The sequence below is a fragment of the Centroberyx gerrardi genome, chromosome 11 (assembly GCF_048128805.1).
Source record: "Centroberyx gerrardi isolate f3 chromosome 11, fCenGer3.hap1.cur.20231027, whole genome shotgun sequence".
NCBI classification, from domain to species: Eukaryota; Metazoa; Chordata; class Actinopteri; order Beryciformes; family Berycidae; genus Centroberyx; species Centroberyx gerrardi.
In genome coordinates, this window is record NC_136007.1 from 26,904,541 (window position 1) to 26,921,951 (window position 17,411).

At 39.8% G+C, this 17,411-nt stretch overlaps 1 protein-coding gene across 2 annotated transcripts in view; it reads right to left on the reverse strand.

Moving 5' to 3' along the window:
* dlg2 (discs, large homolog 2 (Drosophila)) overlaps positions 1-17,411 on the reverse strand; it is a 179,093-nt gene that overhangs the window by 135,520 nt on the left and 26,162 nt on the right. For both annotated transcript variants that reach the window (XM_078286618.1, XM_078286617.1), the window contains exons 3-4: positions 12,528-12,595; positions 4,054-4,070 (exon numbers count right to left, since the gene is read on the reverse strand). In XM_078286618.1, the coding sequence (XP_078142744.1) occupies positions 4,054-4,070; positions 12,528-12,595 (85 nt within the window). The remainder of the gene's footprint in view (positions 1-4,053; positions 4,071-12,527; positions 12,596-17,411) is intronic.

Sequence of the window (17,411 nt, forward strand, 5' to 3'; positions counted from 1 at the left end):
TTAGTAAAAGTGGTTCATGAAATTGACTCATTAAGTCAATATAGTTGCTGCAGCCAAGTTTATTGTTCAAACTATTTCAGATGGGCAACCACATATTCATCTGCTGAGCAGTGATATTTAGCTGCACACAGTCTCCCATTACCCACCACCTTCATTTCCTATGGAAACAGGGAAAGTAGCCCCTACTAGCTCACAGCAGTACATTATTTGTATATCAGATTTTGTGTACATTTTACTAATCTCCTACACAAAACTGTCAGACTTCACCACATATCATTTAAGATTACTTACCATTTAGCTTTAGAGCTAGCCTGGTTCCAGACTCCTGAATCGCGTCCCGCCCATTTTTCAGATTTTCTCGAGCAACTGAGAGAGTCTGGTGTTGCTCTAGGCAACAGCTTGTTCTCGCTCAGAGAAACAATCGAGCCAATCAGCGCCTTTGTGGGCAGGACTAAACTGTTTGTGCAACGGTTTTTCATTGACGTTTCGGCAGAATAGATTTGTCGAAATCACCCCGTTAACCAACAGGTAGTGTATGCTAAAGTGTTAGCATGGAGCCTACTATCACTCAACATAGTGTATGCTAAAGTGTTAGCATGGAGCCTACTATCACTCAACATAGAGTATGCTAAAGTGTTAGAATGGAGCACCAGAGCTGTAATCTATTGAAATTGATAAAAATTTCATATTGAAATATTTTGGTACTTTACTATGTACATTTCTATCATTCAACTCCACCATTTCTTCTGAGTAAAGGCAGCACTGTACAACACACTAGACTACACTCACAGGTACAAAGTCACCACCGACAGGGAAAAGAGAACTGAGGAGAACATAGTACTATGTATTATAGTATGTATCAATAATTTATAGACCTTGACTGAACTGGTAGTTGCTATCTACCTTACTGCACTTACTGCAGGGAAATGAGATTGATTATATTAACTCTGTTCCAAGCAAAGCTCTTCAAGATTAAACAAAAAACAGGGGTATTTAAACTTCAGTTCATACAGTACCAAGGGGCTTTACCAGCCACATTACACAAGCAAACTGGCATTGGCTGAAGGGTAGCAAACTACACTGCCATGTGAAATAATTTCACAAGACACTAGAAAATAACACATCAGAAAATAATTGGAATTTGTCAGTTTCCAGTAATGAATTCTGCACAATCTAGACTCATGCAGCAGCTTGTTGATAGAGACAGGATAACAGGGCATTATAATAGTCAAGGCAAGATTATGTAAAAGCTGGAATAATTCTCTCAGTGTTGTTAAAAGGCAAAAACTGATCTAATCTTCACAATGTTCCTAAGTTGGTAAAAACATGTCTGAAGCAGCTTTTTAGTATTCCATTTAAGGTTTAAACATGAAACAATGCTATACTAAAATTCCTAGATACAGCCTTGATGTATGGAGTTTAAGCTGAATTTATCTGGAGATATGTTCAGGACCAATAACAAAGAACATATTTGTTGAGATTTACCTAAAGGAAATTGAGTTACATCCAGTCCTTGACATTAGATACATATCTTTGAAAGCATAAGCTCCACTGCTCTGACATCAAGTGTACAATATGTGGGTGATAATAGAGCCAATGTTTTTCTTCAGACCAAAGTAATGTTTTGCAAAGGAGCCATTTAAAACCAAGGGCAAAGGCCAGACCGAGATGGTCGATATTCTTCAGAGAGAAGACGTCAGAGAAAGGCTCTCAGTACTGTGGCTTTATATTCACCCTCTTCCTCTGTCACACACATCACACATGTATTGAACATATTCAGTAGCCTTTCTTCAAGCTGAACATCTTGATCTAAGTCTGTGAAATTCAGCAGACTTTACAGCCACAACCACAAGCACAAGCCTTGCTGATTCAAATTCAAAAGGTTTTGATGCATTAACTGTGAATTAAACATGAAACTCTACTATCCATTTACTATGCATTTAATACATTTAAATGATTGTTCTGTGGAGAAGTCAGTTCTGATAGGCTGGGAGGTGCAGTGGCTAAGATGCACGTCTTTAGTGTCATGCCAACACAGTATAATCACCTTTCTAACGCACATCAATTTCCATGCATCGATATGTATTTGATTGTTCCTGTGTCATCTCCTCAGCTCCATGTGTGATGGCAGCATTACACAAGCAGCAACATCAATGTAATACCATTCGCCATGTGCCGTTAGTACGCCATAAGATTGCTATAGATGCTACAGTGTCAATTTCCACATCACATGAGCAGTCAAGCATTCTGTCCGCCCAGTTCAACACGCACTGATGTCACTCTTGCAAGGATCTGCCAAGACTCTTTAATCTATTTGGGGAAATGATGTTGACATTGTCTTGGAGACAATGAAATGGCTAATTAGCTCGCTAACAGACATACTATCAGAGTAAAGTCTCAGATTGCCAACCGTTAATGACAGTATGGCTTGCTAGCCCATATGCGTTATGAAAGTAGAAAACTTTTCTATTGCCTGGCATCTCATTCATTTTCTCTTACTCTACTGCCTTCACGTAACAATATTCTGAGTCCCAAACCTATTGCTCCTACTAAGTGGAGTACAACCTATAGAAAACAACACCAACACTCTAATTAAGTAAACTCTAAAGTGACTTGCCTTTCTTCTGTTATATTCCCAATCTTTATAGTTTTAGATGTTTTATGTGCTTTAGCGTTTACCACCTTTCTCTATATATCAATTTAGCATGAAATCCTGAAAAACAAAGTCACTGAGCAAGTATTTCAGGGTATCTGCAGGTTTCAGAAAGCCAAATTTAAGACTTTTTAAGGCCTTTCTAATGCTACCAGGAATTGAGTTTAGTTAATTTGAAAACCAAGCGGGAAAAAGCAGCCTATTTCTGTTTGAACATAATGAAAGTTCCTAAAGTATAAGAAGAAAAAGAAAAAGGACAACACAAAATTAAAGGTCCCATCTTATAGGAATTCAAATTTCCCTCCATTTATATACTTACATAGCCAAAGATGATTAATGAAGGCATTGTTAAACTGTTATTGTGCTTGAGAGGTTGAACTTAGAATTACTGAAATACTTCCAATCAGGCCAGTTTGCATCATTTGAACTGGAAAGCTTCCATTTCATCAGGTTAAACTCATAGAGTAGCTGCTGTTGTCAGCCAATCAGGGTCCAGTATTGTGAGGACACCATTCATTAAATTTAACTAATTCAATTAAACTTTTAACTATACTATATTTCAAAACAAAATAATGAAAACAGAATAATATGGAACCTTTAAATGTTTACTGTTTAGTAAAGCAGATACAGTGCATATTTTACTACTAACCCTGTTCTGTATAAATCTAAGAGTGCGGTGCAAAGAAACCATTTTATGGTGACAAATAAGACCTGTAATAACTGCATTTAAGCAAAATGATTTTTAGCAATGGCAGCCACCGAGAACAGGATGCAATGTTCAGGATCATGGTCAATCCCCAAGCAGGCGATAACAAACAGCAGACAGTAAATAATCTAATACCCTACATGATAAAAAATGATCCAGCTTTAGTGGAGTGTGATGCTACAACCAAAGTGCTGTCCAGAAGAAAGGAGATATTATAACGTAGCACTACACGTGTCTGCACATAGCTCCTCCTAAGTCTCTCATTGCCGTATAGGAGGAATCAGGCAGGGAGATCCCACCTCACGGGTTAGCTTGGCCACTCCGATGTTAAAACCCTCCCTTTCCCTGGCCTACATTCCCCCAACGCCCCGACTTTCTTGGTACCTGTTTGCTGTAGAGCGACCGGCCATCCTGGTGAGGAGGTGCGTTGCAGAACTTGACCTTGATTATCGCTTTCATTTGTGGACAAAGCAGCGCCCCTCCACTCTCAATCCTCCGGTGCTATTACCGAACACTTTCGCCCTCTCGCACTCCCCCCTTCCCAGAGCAGCAGGGCTAATCTTTTCAGGTGATGCGGCTCAGGCTGCTCCAACTTATTGCATTAGAGAGAAGGTATGCTTTAACCTCCTTTGTTGGGGCTGGCGCTCAGATGTAGAGGTTAGGTGTGACGAATTCTGGTTTTGTCACTGTTGGCGATAGCGGTGGGTGAGCCTTCAGGACAGATCTACTTAAAAGCCTGACGTGGCCTTTGACCGTGACGCTGATCTCATCCGACCCTGACACAATGTCTGAAGTCAATTTCTGATGGGGGCGTCATCATGGTCAGAATCGCTCTTGTGTTTTTCTCCAGTGAAACTAAATGAAAATCAAGTAGTGACTTCATGCGTGTTAATCATGCATGATACTGTATTAGTGCGATGAAGCATGCGTGGGCAGGAGAAAAGCCTGCACTGGCTATGGAGACGTTTTACTTTGACGATAAAGAAAGCATCCAACTTGTCATCTTTTTGTATATTCTTTAGCCACTTCTGCTCTATTGGATAGCACACAGTGGAGAGTGACAGGAAACATTCGAAAGGGAGAGGTGACGTGACATTTGACAAACGCTGCGCAGACTTTACAATTCCTCACTTTCTGATTCACACCGAAAATGCGCTTCAAAACCTTCCTCTATAGCTTCCACTACTGCCTTCATTTTTCATGACAGGAGGACTATAGAAATTGTGCGTTGAGAAAAAGAAGAAAAAGAAACTGCGCGCCGAGAACAAATTACGGCTGAAATTACTGACCATTCAATTTGCGCGGGATTAGTATTATCAGAGGACCTCTGTCTTCACCAAAATACGGAAGGTAATTTGCGCTGAAAATTTTTACTTTACAAATTACAGACACAGCTGATTAGCACGGGATTAAAATTAGCAACAGGCTCTGCAATTGTTACAAATCATTTCATTTGCTCAGGTAATATTGGTCTTATTATTAGTGCAAATAGGGCTAACCACTCCTCCAAGCATCTTTACTAAAATTCTGTTTTCAATTAAAATGTAATACTTTAGCTGATGGCCTGCCAATGACCCCTTTGGCCAAAGGGCAGTGATATTATAGGCATTATACTCTTTATTCTGGTCCCAAGCCCTCGGACCACGTCTCCCGTCCTCGCCTGCAGATAAGCTCATTTACCATGGTGAGCTCATTGTTGTTGGGATTATGGAGCTACAAATTGCTTCTTGAGGAACCAAGTATTATATTACTGAGAATAGATGTGCTGGGCTGCATTAGTCTGGAGTGTTCCACCATGCCATGTCTAATGACCAGGTGAAATCACAAAATGAGATCACAAAATGAAATGCACCAAAAAATAGACGCTGATGATGAAAACACAATGGGCGACTTGGTGTGATGCGCTGTCCTCAAGCAACACAAGATCGCAGAAACTGCATACAAGTCACACACACACACATACACACACAGACACACACACAAAGAGTGTGTGGGTTCCAGAGAGTACTCACCTCAGAGGTCTTGGCACTGCTCTCTGCCTGCTCCGGCCCACTGGGTTCTGAGCTGCTCTGCTCCCTCTGCTGGGAACACCAAACATGTGCACACATAAGGCCATGCCACCACGGCAAAGTAGTAACAAACTGACTTAAAAGGTAAATAGAACCATTAGATTTAATCTTTCAAATGTAGAAAACTGTTCAGGCAAAGAGCATGTCATAGCCTGATTGTGCTGCAGATAATACCAGGCCATCTTGTAATGGTTGATGCATTGCAAAAAAGGTTGAACTCTTATCTGTAATTGTGGGACATTACTGTTACGTCTGTATTTATTCAACAGCAGCAGCCTCCCACTATCCAAAATTTACCACACTGCTAGAAAAGTAGGAAACTACTACAAACGGATTCTCCAGGCTTATGAACTCCCAGAAAACAGATAATTGTAACAATATTTAGGAATAGTCCTTTAGTACTTTTGTTGACCAAATAAAAGCCACCGGCTCTGGAAGTGGAATTGGATCAGTGAGCAGGTCTGAGACCAAACCTAAAGCTGAAAATTTTAAAAAAAAGGCCTCACCTACAAACTAAAAATATTAGGAAGAAACACTGCATACTACAATGATATTTTCTTACATGACAAAGGCTTTGACTGCAAGAACATCAAACAAATCTGGTGTTCCTTTTGAAATTGCTTCAGTGTCTTTAAATGTCAATAATTTACCAATAATAAATTCCCTAAAGGACGGCTGTAACAGTCTTACTAACAATTATGCAAGTCCTGGCACTGACACATAGCTGGAGTCATCATTGGCTGGTGAGTTTGTCTGTAGCTTTGGTAAGTCTTTAATTAGCAGCTCAGATAGTGTGAGCCTATATGTGCCCGTGACAACCAAAAATAAACCCCTGGCACACAACGATATACTACAAAACCTTAGTGGACAGGAGGCTGGAAGAGCACACGCCGGAATTAGCTTGCTATATCCGTCCCTCCATTTATACACCGGCAAGCCCTTCTCACATGCAGTAATCTGCAATTTTTATTTTGATTGAATAAATCTAAAAAATATAGCGTGCATGATATGAAGATAAAAACTGGGCCAGATTGCATGTTGGGAGTGGGATACATCAATCCATTCTTCAGAGCCGTTAATCTATTCTGCTATGCTTAATGCGGCTCCGTTTGATATTGCTGGAGAAAAAAACAACAACTTTGAAACATTCGGTTCTGTTGACAGATACGAGAGCCAAAGTGAACAGATAGAATGTCAAAAATATCAATCGAGTCAAAAAACAAGTCAAAAAGATCTGCCACTTGGCCGATTTAAAAGATTTTAAGACTGAATTTGAGACTAAATAAGTTGCAAATATGGATGTTTTTACGGTGCATGAAATGGAAATATGTTCTAGGGTTTTAGTGCCATTAGTTCCCAGGAATTTTATTCAAGTTCTGGAGTTTTACAAGATAATGCTAGAGCTGAGATTAGAGAGTGAGAAAGCATATTCTCCATAGTGCCACCAAGTCTTTTGATTTATCAATTTTGTAGTGGGATGGCAATTTCCATTCATTTTCATAGAGCAAATCATTACATTCATTTAACAAATGAATCCATTCATCAAATGGGATCGTCTATTTTAGAACACCTGCTATTTCATACACCTTTCACACTCTTTAAGGGGCTGTAACAGTGTCTGCTCATTTGCAAGCATGGCAGCTGAAGAAGAAAGGCTGTGAAATACAATTAGCGGGGACATAAATGGAAAGTGGAATGAAGGCTGTGGTAGGCCAGAGGTTAATCTCTCAGTAAGTTGTCACTGTGGCATAGCCTACATTTTGAAACCGACCTTAGCTGCCAATTATTCTGGTTATCGACTTTTTAAATTACATTTCTAGCTCTCGATCAGAGAATTCCACCAATGTTTTTTTCCAACAAGGGTATTCATTATGTAACTGCACATAATAGAGGAGAGACAAATAAATTATTCTACCATAATATGTAAACAAAATCCCCAAAAAACCATCAAGCTCGATGCCCGTGTCAAGTACCGTAACTGTACTCATGCTCATCACTACTTTGACCAATTCTTTCTTTTCTGTCTGTCTTCTACTTGTATAAATATCTATCAACTTCTACAAACTGCCCACATGACCTCATCCATCTATTGTTTTCCTGATTTTATTTTTTCCTCTCTCAATAACCACTATGGACCCTGTTAATTTATTCTGATGGGTGCATCTGCCATCTCTCATTATTTGCCAGGACATTTGCCTAATCTTCTGAGGACTGATTGTGGCAGCAGAACGGCGGACACAACAGCAGTGTGCTGATGACCCAGTGGTAGGGTCAAAGTCTCTGAGGACTGATCTAATCCCCTTCACTTATCCCTATCCTGGTAGTACTGGATAGCCTCAACAAAGCCGTTCAGCAGCCCCTGCTGTTACAGAGGGGCTATTTTTGTAACAAAGAAAACTCTATATACTTCTTGAGTTGTTTTGAAATGTATAGAAACGGCCCCGTTTACCAGTGGTTTACTGTTGTAGCAGGAAAAGAAGCAGAGAGGAAGAGAAAGGTTTGACTGTGTGGACAAATGGGATTACCAGTGGATTACTAAACTGGTTGGTCCAAATCCAAGTAAAACGCCAAACATGCTATAACTGACATGTCCGGTACGCACGGACCCATGGAACTGCTTTTAAACTGTCTCGTTCAACAACCAAGTGAGAAAATTACCAGCATCAGAGCCTATTTAAAGCCAATACTACATGAACCCATTTCTACAGACATGCTGTTATGTAATTCTCTTTCTACTCCACTATATTGGTTTGTTGGTGTAACCTTACCTTATCTATCTGCTGGCTTTTATCGTGAGGTGAGGCTTTGACTCGCCATTCATCTTTGTAGTGATGGGAGATTTTGAAGGGACGATCTCATAGGGGGAAGGGACATGTGTTTCACGGAATGCAATATTCTTTATTGCATAATGCTTTCATTCACAGAGAAAGGTACAGGGGAATAAATGCCGACAGCCACTGTTCAACCCTCATATCTATTTGTTGCTGTTTTTATTATTACGATTTTTATCACCTGAAGAGTCTTCACATCATCTCATTGCTTAAGGGAAAACCCCACCCTGGATAACTCTGTTATATATCATCAATTTGTGATGTTCAATGCATTCCAGGAGTTATTCTAAAGTGTTGAAATTCACCTTTTTGTTGTACCCACTTTCCCTCAACCTGCCTAGTTCTATTTCAGTTAGTCATTTCCTACGTTTCCCAGAATGCCTTTTGACAATTGCCAGAGAAGAGGTGTGAACTTGTTGCTTTCAATCAAAGGTGGGCATATTGGTGCATAAATATAGCTAGCTAACTAGCTTGTGAACACTTTGGTGTATCTATGGTAATGGCTGCACCATGCAACATGTCTTTGCTGCATTGCATTCTGGTCTATTGAGGCTACTGTCAGTGGAGAAATTAATCTCTCTCCTCTCCTACGATGGATATCTCCCTGTATGATTGTTGAACGTCGGTGCAAAATGGTGAGTCTAGAAAGAAGCCCTTGCTCTTTGATTCTGAGGGACTGACACCAAACATGACATTTACCATTGATGTTTTCTGCTATCAAATTCCATTGTAGCTGCACTGGAAATATCTCAACATGATGTCACGGCGTCTACGCTTGGCCTGTTATCCACAGGAATGAGAAAATATGCCACCAAACAACAAAATGGAGCCAGAAATGCAACGTCATTTTACAATAACTGTTTTTCATTTTAACAGTTACAGTGCGGATTTTAACTTTAAACACATTATACACTAAAGCTGTAATAGATTGTCATCCCTGATACCAGTAGTTCTACAAATCGATCAAACTTGTAGTATTAGTCACTAACTCTGTCCTTTTACCATCAAAATGTGGTGCAACTAGCATTTCAAATTAAAGACAAAAGGCAGAAAGAACGACATTATAGTGATAACTTTTTTTCCCTTGGAAATGATTGGAATAAAACCTACATTTTGATTCATCTTTCATGCTTTTTCAGTCCTTCACGGCCCTCAACCATTCAGCACCCTCCATTCATTCCCTTTAATTAGATTGTCACAGCCCAAGCACATTCACATACATCACACCTCTCTCTCTCTCTCTCTCTCTCTCTCCCTCTCTCTCTCTCCTCCAAGCTAGCAGCTTCAACAAAGAGCACCTCTGTTCTTTTGAAAGTGCAAATACGTCCAGCTACTGTACATGTCCTGCCCTGCGCAGTTAGTCTGCACATCTCCCCTTGTACGATTTCACTGTTCATTTCCCAAGAACAGTCAGAAAAGTGTAGGACAGAGAGAAAGACAGAAAGAAAAAAAAACTAGAGAGTAAGTGAATAGATTTGCTTAAAGCTGCTGATTCCAGATGACTTGGACCAAATCCTCTTGACGTCATAACAACAAATAAACTGCCCTCCTGGTTGATGAGTCTGTGCTGTCGTACAGTGGAACAGTCTGCTAGTCTAAGCAATACTACAAGCTCTCATACCCCATATTACAATCAAACATAAAATGGAGGCCATCGTTTATGATGTTTGAAGGCAACTGCTGTAGCCTTGTTTTGGTTTGATGTTTAAAGGGGTTGGATGAAATATAGATCCTCAGTAATTGGGCTGGCTCCTCATTTAAAATAACAAAGACAGGAGAGCAGCACTTATAAAACATTCCTGATATTTGACAAAGGGGGAATACTTGAGGGGGAATCCCTGAATCCAATTTATTTTCCAACTTCATGTTTATCATATGTCGAGCATTTTCCAACATTCCCAAGAAAATGTGCCATGGGTAAATTTTCTGTTGCAAGTTATGGTCTAACTTCTCAAATTCTCAATTCTCAAATAATTTAATGTCAAATAGATCCACAAAGAGAGCCACAGATCCCCATTTAATATGTTTTTGTTGTGTCCCATGTTCCCATATGCAAAGATTTGTGTTGCTGTTGATTTGGTATTGAATTGCATAACTGCCTACACTGTACGTGGGGAGCTAATGGTGGTGAAAGGGAAACCTAGGATTATAACAGTCATTCTTCATTTTCTAATTGAGATCATTTATAGTGAATTAAATTATAGTGAAATGAAACTATTGCTCATTTTGCTGGGGACCGCCTGGCCTGTAAACCCCTCAACGACCCCCGGAGGCCCCCCTGACCCTACATTGGGAACCACTGCTCAAACCATCTAGCTAAAACCATGGTTACAACTTACTATGGCATTCAAGTATGTGAAATCTGAAGAGAATTTGATGGCAAGCGTGATGTAGTGAAGAGTCTGTACCTTGCCAGAAAAGATATGAAGGCGGCAGGCGTAATACAATTTAATCCTACTGGAGATGCAGCAGTATTGGCCATTAGAGATCTAAATGGCAGTGATTTTATGTGAGGCTGAACAATTACTTTCTATATGACACGCTATTTGGTAAATCCTTGTATGTGACTTTTAGAGCGGCTTTCTTAGAACTCTCGTAGCTTGATTCAACAAACTTCAATGGGCTTCTCATCTACCCGGAAGAGATGAGTCTGGTTTGTTTACAAGATTTAGTCCTGAGGGGAACCAATTATTGCTTCTCAGCTCAACTGAACCCTTTGAAACAAATGCTTCGAAGCTCAACCGGTACGCTTTGAAGCAATACGTTGTACCAAGCTGGCATAGGAACAAGCAACGGCACACACGCACGCACAAACATGTTAACAGAGGTGGGTCTAAACGTTATCAATAACTGTTTGAGTCTGTTTTGCCTCCTATAGTATGATGCATAAACACATTAATAAAGTATCACAAATATTATGCTCAGTAGGTGTTCATTAGGCTCAGTAGGCTAGTTTCATCATGTTCAATTTAAGGACTTTCAAGACCTTTTTAATGTTGGAATTAAATAGCAGACCACTTTCACATGAAAACAAGAGGCAATTCAGCTGCCTGATGTCCTGCCATACTAATAGTGATATAGTAAACATAAGCAAATATGCTAATGATGCAATTAATTAAGCTAATTAATGCATTAAATAGCAAATATTTCTACTATCAAAATACCGTCAAAATACTTGTGTTCACATAACACATGGGTGGTATTAATATGAACTCTGTATTTTAAAGAATTAAAGGAACACTTTGCCGATTTTCAACCAGCTTTGTATCATTACAATGTCGGTAGTATATGCAAATGAACAATGTTTACCTTCCCTCCATGTCGCCTGCACCGAGAGCTCCCCGTTCATTTGCTGGCAGAAACTCCGCCGGGTGATCACCCGGTGGAGTTTTGCCGGCTCGTATGGCTCTCGATCCGACTGTCCGTGGATGCGGGCATACAAAAATGAGTAAGTACAATCTGTAGTTCGAATAACAGCCATGCGAGCCGGCGCAGCTTCAAAATTTCTTCTCTTCCGAGAACCAATGACATCACTGGTTCGCGGAAGTACAACAGATTTTGAAGCTGTGCCCCAGAGACAGAGAGAACATTAAAAAAACCTGTTGTTGTTTTTCACACTATATCCCGATTTCAGATAGATAGAGATATGGTTGAAAATCGGCAAAGTGTTCCTTTAAGGAGTTATAGTACTTTCAGGGAAACAGTTTTTCCTCATTAATATGCAAATTTATGCAGCAAGGTGCTCGCTCCAAAATCTAATTGAATCATCTACTCTACACCATGTACCATGGTGGCGGGACATAAAAATGTGAAAATGAACACACATGTGGGCCAATGAAAAATCTCTAAAACTGAATTTAGGACTTATAATAATCTATTTAACCGCATTCAAGACCTTATACGGCCTTGAGTTTTAGACAGTGTGGTTTAGCTACTCAATGAAACATTGGTGAAGGAAGATGCCCGCTTGACAACCCTACTGACATACCCACATTTACACACTCAACCCTGTAGCATCTACACTAGGTGGCTTCTGTATGTATGTGATTTTAAGACTTTTCAGGACCCGTGGAAACCCTGGTCAAGGTCGGGGAAGGTAATTTTTCAGTCCAGGTGTCTGTTTGAGTTTCTGGCTGGCTAATTGGGACGCATGGTGTTGTGGGCAGGCCGTGCCGCAGACTCACCTCCTCCACAGGGCAGGCAGAGTGTGTGAGCTCAGATATTGGCAGAGAAACGCTCTTCTCCCACTTGTCGGCCATGTGGTTGACCTCCTCCAGCTTTTGCTCGCAGCTCTTCTGGGTGTTGAGCAGTGTCACCTCATAGAACTCCTGGATATCTGGAGAAACACAGCGAGGCACACAGATATTATTAGACTTGCGTCCTGCTCAACTTCTCCACCGTTAGAACAGCGAGATTTCACTTTGTCTCGGCAGCGGAGGACTCATGTTTGATGAGTGTGCCGCAAATGAGAATATTGTTGGAACCGATTTAATAAGTCAAAAAGTACTGCTGGCTTTTAATATGGCCCTCAAAATATGACATGTATCACAATACACAGGTCACAATGTATAGTATGGCAATATAGTGATTATTATAAAAACAAGACATTGTACAGCAATTGTGTTTTGCCTCCATTTTTGTGAAAATGGACACATTAGGGTCTTCCTGCAACTGTCAGTTGTAGTCAGTATTAGTATCAGTATCTCAGCCTAAGGTCAAGTTCTTGCCATTAACAGGTACTTTATGGTATATTCACATAACATAAATGATATGCACACACCTACACCTATATATCTATAAAAAAGTTGCTGAGGTTCTTATACAAAGTGTAACACACTTCTGCAAAGAGAACCACTGGAAAAGCACATACGAGTTGCAATGGTAGAATATGAAAACATTAAATCAAGAAAAGGCATTGCCGTGATTATCCCAATTTTCAAATTAGCCTAGATCATGAATATCTGACACTTCTTGTTTATACACATTTGTCTCCATCCATGAAAAGACAGAGGGCTCCTAAATAGTATAGAGGACTTTAAACGTTATAATTCAGCACCATGAATGCTATTCCCAAACTCATTTAGTAAGACAAATTATAATTTAATTTGAAGTGCTGAGAAAATCACACTTTACCAGACGTCACTTATCCGTGATTACTGAATGAATCTCTGTGGTACAAACTTGAGCAGACAGCAAACTGTCCCGTTCTAATGTGACAGCAGTCTTTATACACTAAGGCCTCCCATTTCAATCATTTTTTCAATAGCAAATTATAACAAAACAGTTATTGTTCATGCAAAGGTTCTAGATTAATAATTGTAGGTAACTAGCAATGCATTCCCCCTTTTTTGTTGCGTTGTATCAACTGTAGTGTCAGTCAAAGCAGTCTGATGCAGACTTCTTCATGCTAAGGAGAACGGTGCTATACATTGAGGAGATAGCCTACATCGTCCATGACAATGTAATTGGCACAAACAACGTCACATTTTCATAATAGAGAGGAGTAAGCTAGCTAATTAGAGCGGAGACCAAACAGAAATGTCTAGTGAACAGGTAGTATATCACCATGCTAAATAATGGAATAATTATACTGAGCACAGGCCGGAAAGTGAGTTTTGAAAGCCAGAAATCTCGGTACCTGGTGAAGCAGTTAAATTATGCTCATTTTGGGCTATGGGGCAGTAAAAATCTTATTTATTGCTCCTTTAATAGCTGTGAGCAAAAGTAGAATCTGACAGCAAATGAACCATCCATTTCCTCTCAAAACCAATTGCTATTGTTATTCCTATTCTTCCTTTTCCTTTTCAGATATGGCTTTTTTGTTCGACAAATGAATGGCTGACCTGCCATTAAACATAATTTCAAATGGCAAGCAGAAGAAATGTTGAAGCACAGCTGTTCAAAAGGAACGCTTCTCTTGTTGAAGTACCCGTACATAATAAAAGTTTATAGTGCATCTGAACAAGAAGTTTATGTGTACAGCCCTTAATCACAAGTGTGTCAAAGGGCTTCACAGCACTCCCATTAGGAAACAATAAATGAAAATGACCCTTTTTTTCCCTTGTGATAACTATCTGTGAATGTTTTTTATCAGTGTGGCAGTATCTCTCCTGTTGATGGTTGCTATTAGCAATGGGAATCGTGGTTCATCTTCTTACAGTTTAAAGCCCAGAGAAAATGGATTTGAATAGCCTTTTTTCCCCCGGATGTCACAGCTGAGTATCTTTTTATCCATTTACCAAGGTTTGATAGACCAGAAAGGCCATTTACTGGACATACACACTATGTTGGAGAGGCAGCTAAAGTGTCCTTAAAATCAGAGGAGGAGGGTATGGATTCACAGTTTTATCCAGAATACCTTATTTGGATTGCTTATCCTGCCCAAGTGAAAACCTGAGATGAGGTTAAAGGAAAAAATCTTCCAATCACAAGGCTTTTCTTCATATAGAAATACTGCTCCTTTTTAAGAAAAACTTTTGTGCTTTAGCTTTAAACACTACATGTCAAACCTTTTAAAAGATTTATCTAAAAGAAGGAATATGGTCAAAACAAACATATCTAACAGCTGTTTCTCAGACATAAAATCCCTACCTATATGTAGCCTGTTCCTCCATTTTACAGGAACACTGTACTAATAATGTATTACAGTGAATTGTGGTTTGTCTTCTTTAGCTAACTTCCATTCATGATTCTTCCTTCAAAAACACAGCGCCATGTCTGAGTTGAATGTGGTTTTGCAGAGCTCCAGGAAAAGGGTTAAATGTCATTTTTTATGCTAAACACCCAGCTGACAAGCCAGGCTTTGAAGTAGTACCAGCCAGTTGTAATCATGGCTATAAATTAATACACTAATCAATTTTGCCACCATCGCTTTCCATCTTGCCTTGTCTTTATCAGTGTAATAATAATTCCCTTGCAACTGCTCAGACCAGGTCAAAGGTGCAAGGCGCAGTTGTGTTCTGTGTTATTTATGATCAGATCTTATTCAAAGCTTACCAACCCTTTTTGTAGATGTTGGCCAATCTGACTTAGACATAAATCCCTCAAGCAGGAAAAAATAAGATACATTTTTCATTCATTCTAGCTATACACACGTGGCTGTGGTGTGAATGACTGTCATCCAACATAGAACTGTCAGTATGTGCCGTGACGCACAGAGTGAGGATTGTGGAGGCGGCCGCATCCTCTACAGATGTCAAGGACTGGCTGGAGGATGGGAGAAGCTGTTGTGGCGGATCTGCTCCGAACTGTTCTCTCCATCACTGAATTGTCAGAGCGCTGTGACACAAAGCACACTGCTTTCAAAACCAAGGAAAAGAGGTGATTTGATTGGTCACGACTGATGTCAGCTCCTACCACACCTACCGATGATGCATTCCTAATCCCACCCAGTTTCCAACTGCGTCGCATTACCACACACTGCTGGCCACGAAAATACCAAAAATCTGTCACCACACCCTGTGCGCTCGCACTGTGTGCCTTCTTAGAGACACTATTAAAGATCCACCAATAGTTTCCTTTAAGAGTTAGAAACAAAGATAGAGGGGTTAGAGCATGTTTACTCAAAGAGGTCATCTCTAATAACCTTACAGGTAAAAATCCTGTTGGCACTTTTAAATGTGGTAACTGCACCAATTGTCAGTACACTAAGAATGTAAAGCCATTCAATTATGCTGTGAATGGACACTGGATAAATATTAAGAGTTTTATAGCATGTAAAACAAAACATGGCATATACAAGATACAGCATCCATGTGATAAAATATACATTTGTGAAACATCCCGTCCCCTAAAAGAATCAATTACAGAACTCGAGAGTTCTATCAAAAGAAATGATGAAACTAATCCAGTTGCCAGACATTTTAACAAAACTAACCACCACATTTCCTCCTTCTTATTTATAGGTATTGAACAGATTAAACCCAACCAAAGAGGCGGTAAACTGAGAGTAGATAGTGAAACCTTTGCTAAGCTTCTGTATCTTGCAGGTTGATTTTAGCATGTCTTATGTATTTATATAGGCTTTTAGATTAATTGTTTTACAAACCCTGATGAAGCCAAATCCTGAAACACTGGTTTTACTAATAAAAATGTGTTCTCAGTACTGCAAGTGTTACTGGAAGTACCTCTGAGGTAGCAATGGTTTTGCCTGTTTGCTGCCTTTCAAATGACCTTGTAGCCAACCCACCATATTAGTAATAGCAATGCAGCATCATCTTTGCAAGCTGCCAGTGTCTAGGTAGCAGTTGCACACAAGCAGTAGCACAGGAATATAATTACAGTTGTATATCAGTACACTGTTCGTATCAAAGTGCTACATACTATTACACATTCTCCATTAGCAGTCTTGCATCCCATCTTGCAATGATGCCACTCAATCTGTTTAGGAAAATCATTTTAGATTGTTTTGGGGACAGTGAATTGGCTAGAAAAACAGATTATTATTAACAAAACATTCTGTCCGTTCCAACCATATTAACAGATTGTTAACAGTAGTCAACGTTGGTGACAGTAAGGCTTGCCGGTATAACATAAGCCTGCTGGCTCACAGCTGTTGGGAAATAGAAGCCATGCTGTTACTAAGGTCTGGCCTATACTGGCACAGTGAAGAAAAAAATTCCATTACATGAGAATCTCATATAAATTAAGGGTTGGGATGGGATGATTTTGTTCCAGGTATTAGTCATACCCGCATGTGTTATTCTCAATTGCCCTTCGGGTGTGACTGTAAAAAGCCTTGAAATATAAAGTCTTGGCATATTTTCTGTGTTGCACAGAGTGTACAGAGTGAGATGGAGCTTCGACTCTAACACTGTACTGATGTACAGCCTGGAGTGACTGAGTGTGTGACTGACTTCATGAACTTGTGAAGTTTATTTGAACTGTACATCCAAGTGAGCTTTATTATACTATGGGAATACTATCAGTTCTAAAACAGAAAATATACTTTGATCCCCACAAAGCCAATCAAGATATTGTCATAGTCACTTTATCCAAGTCACTTTCTTTGGAGTCTGAATATACATTTGTCTGTTGACAGCGTGTGAGAAGCCCACTCACAGTGGTCAAATGAGAGAGAACGAGTAGTCATACTGCATGTTAGGAAATGGCTTGGAGTCCCACGCTGTCTTAGCAGTGTAGCACTCCGTGGG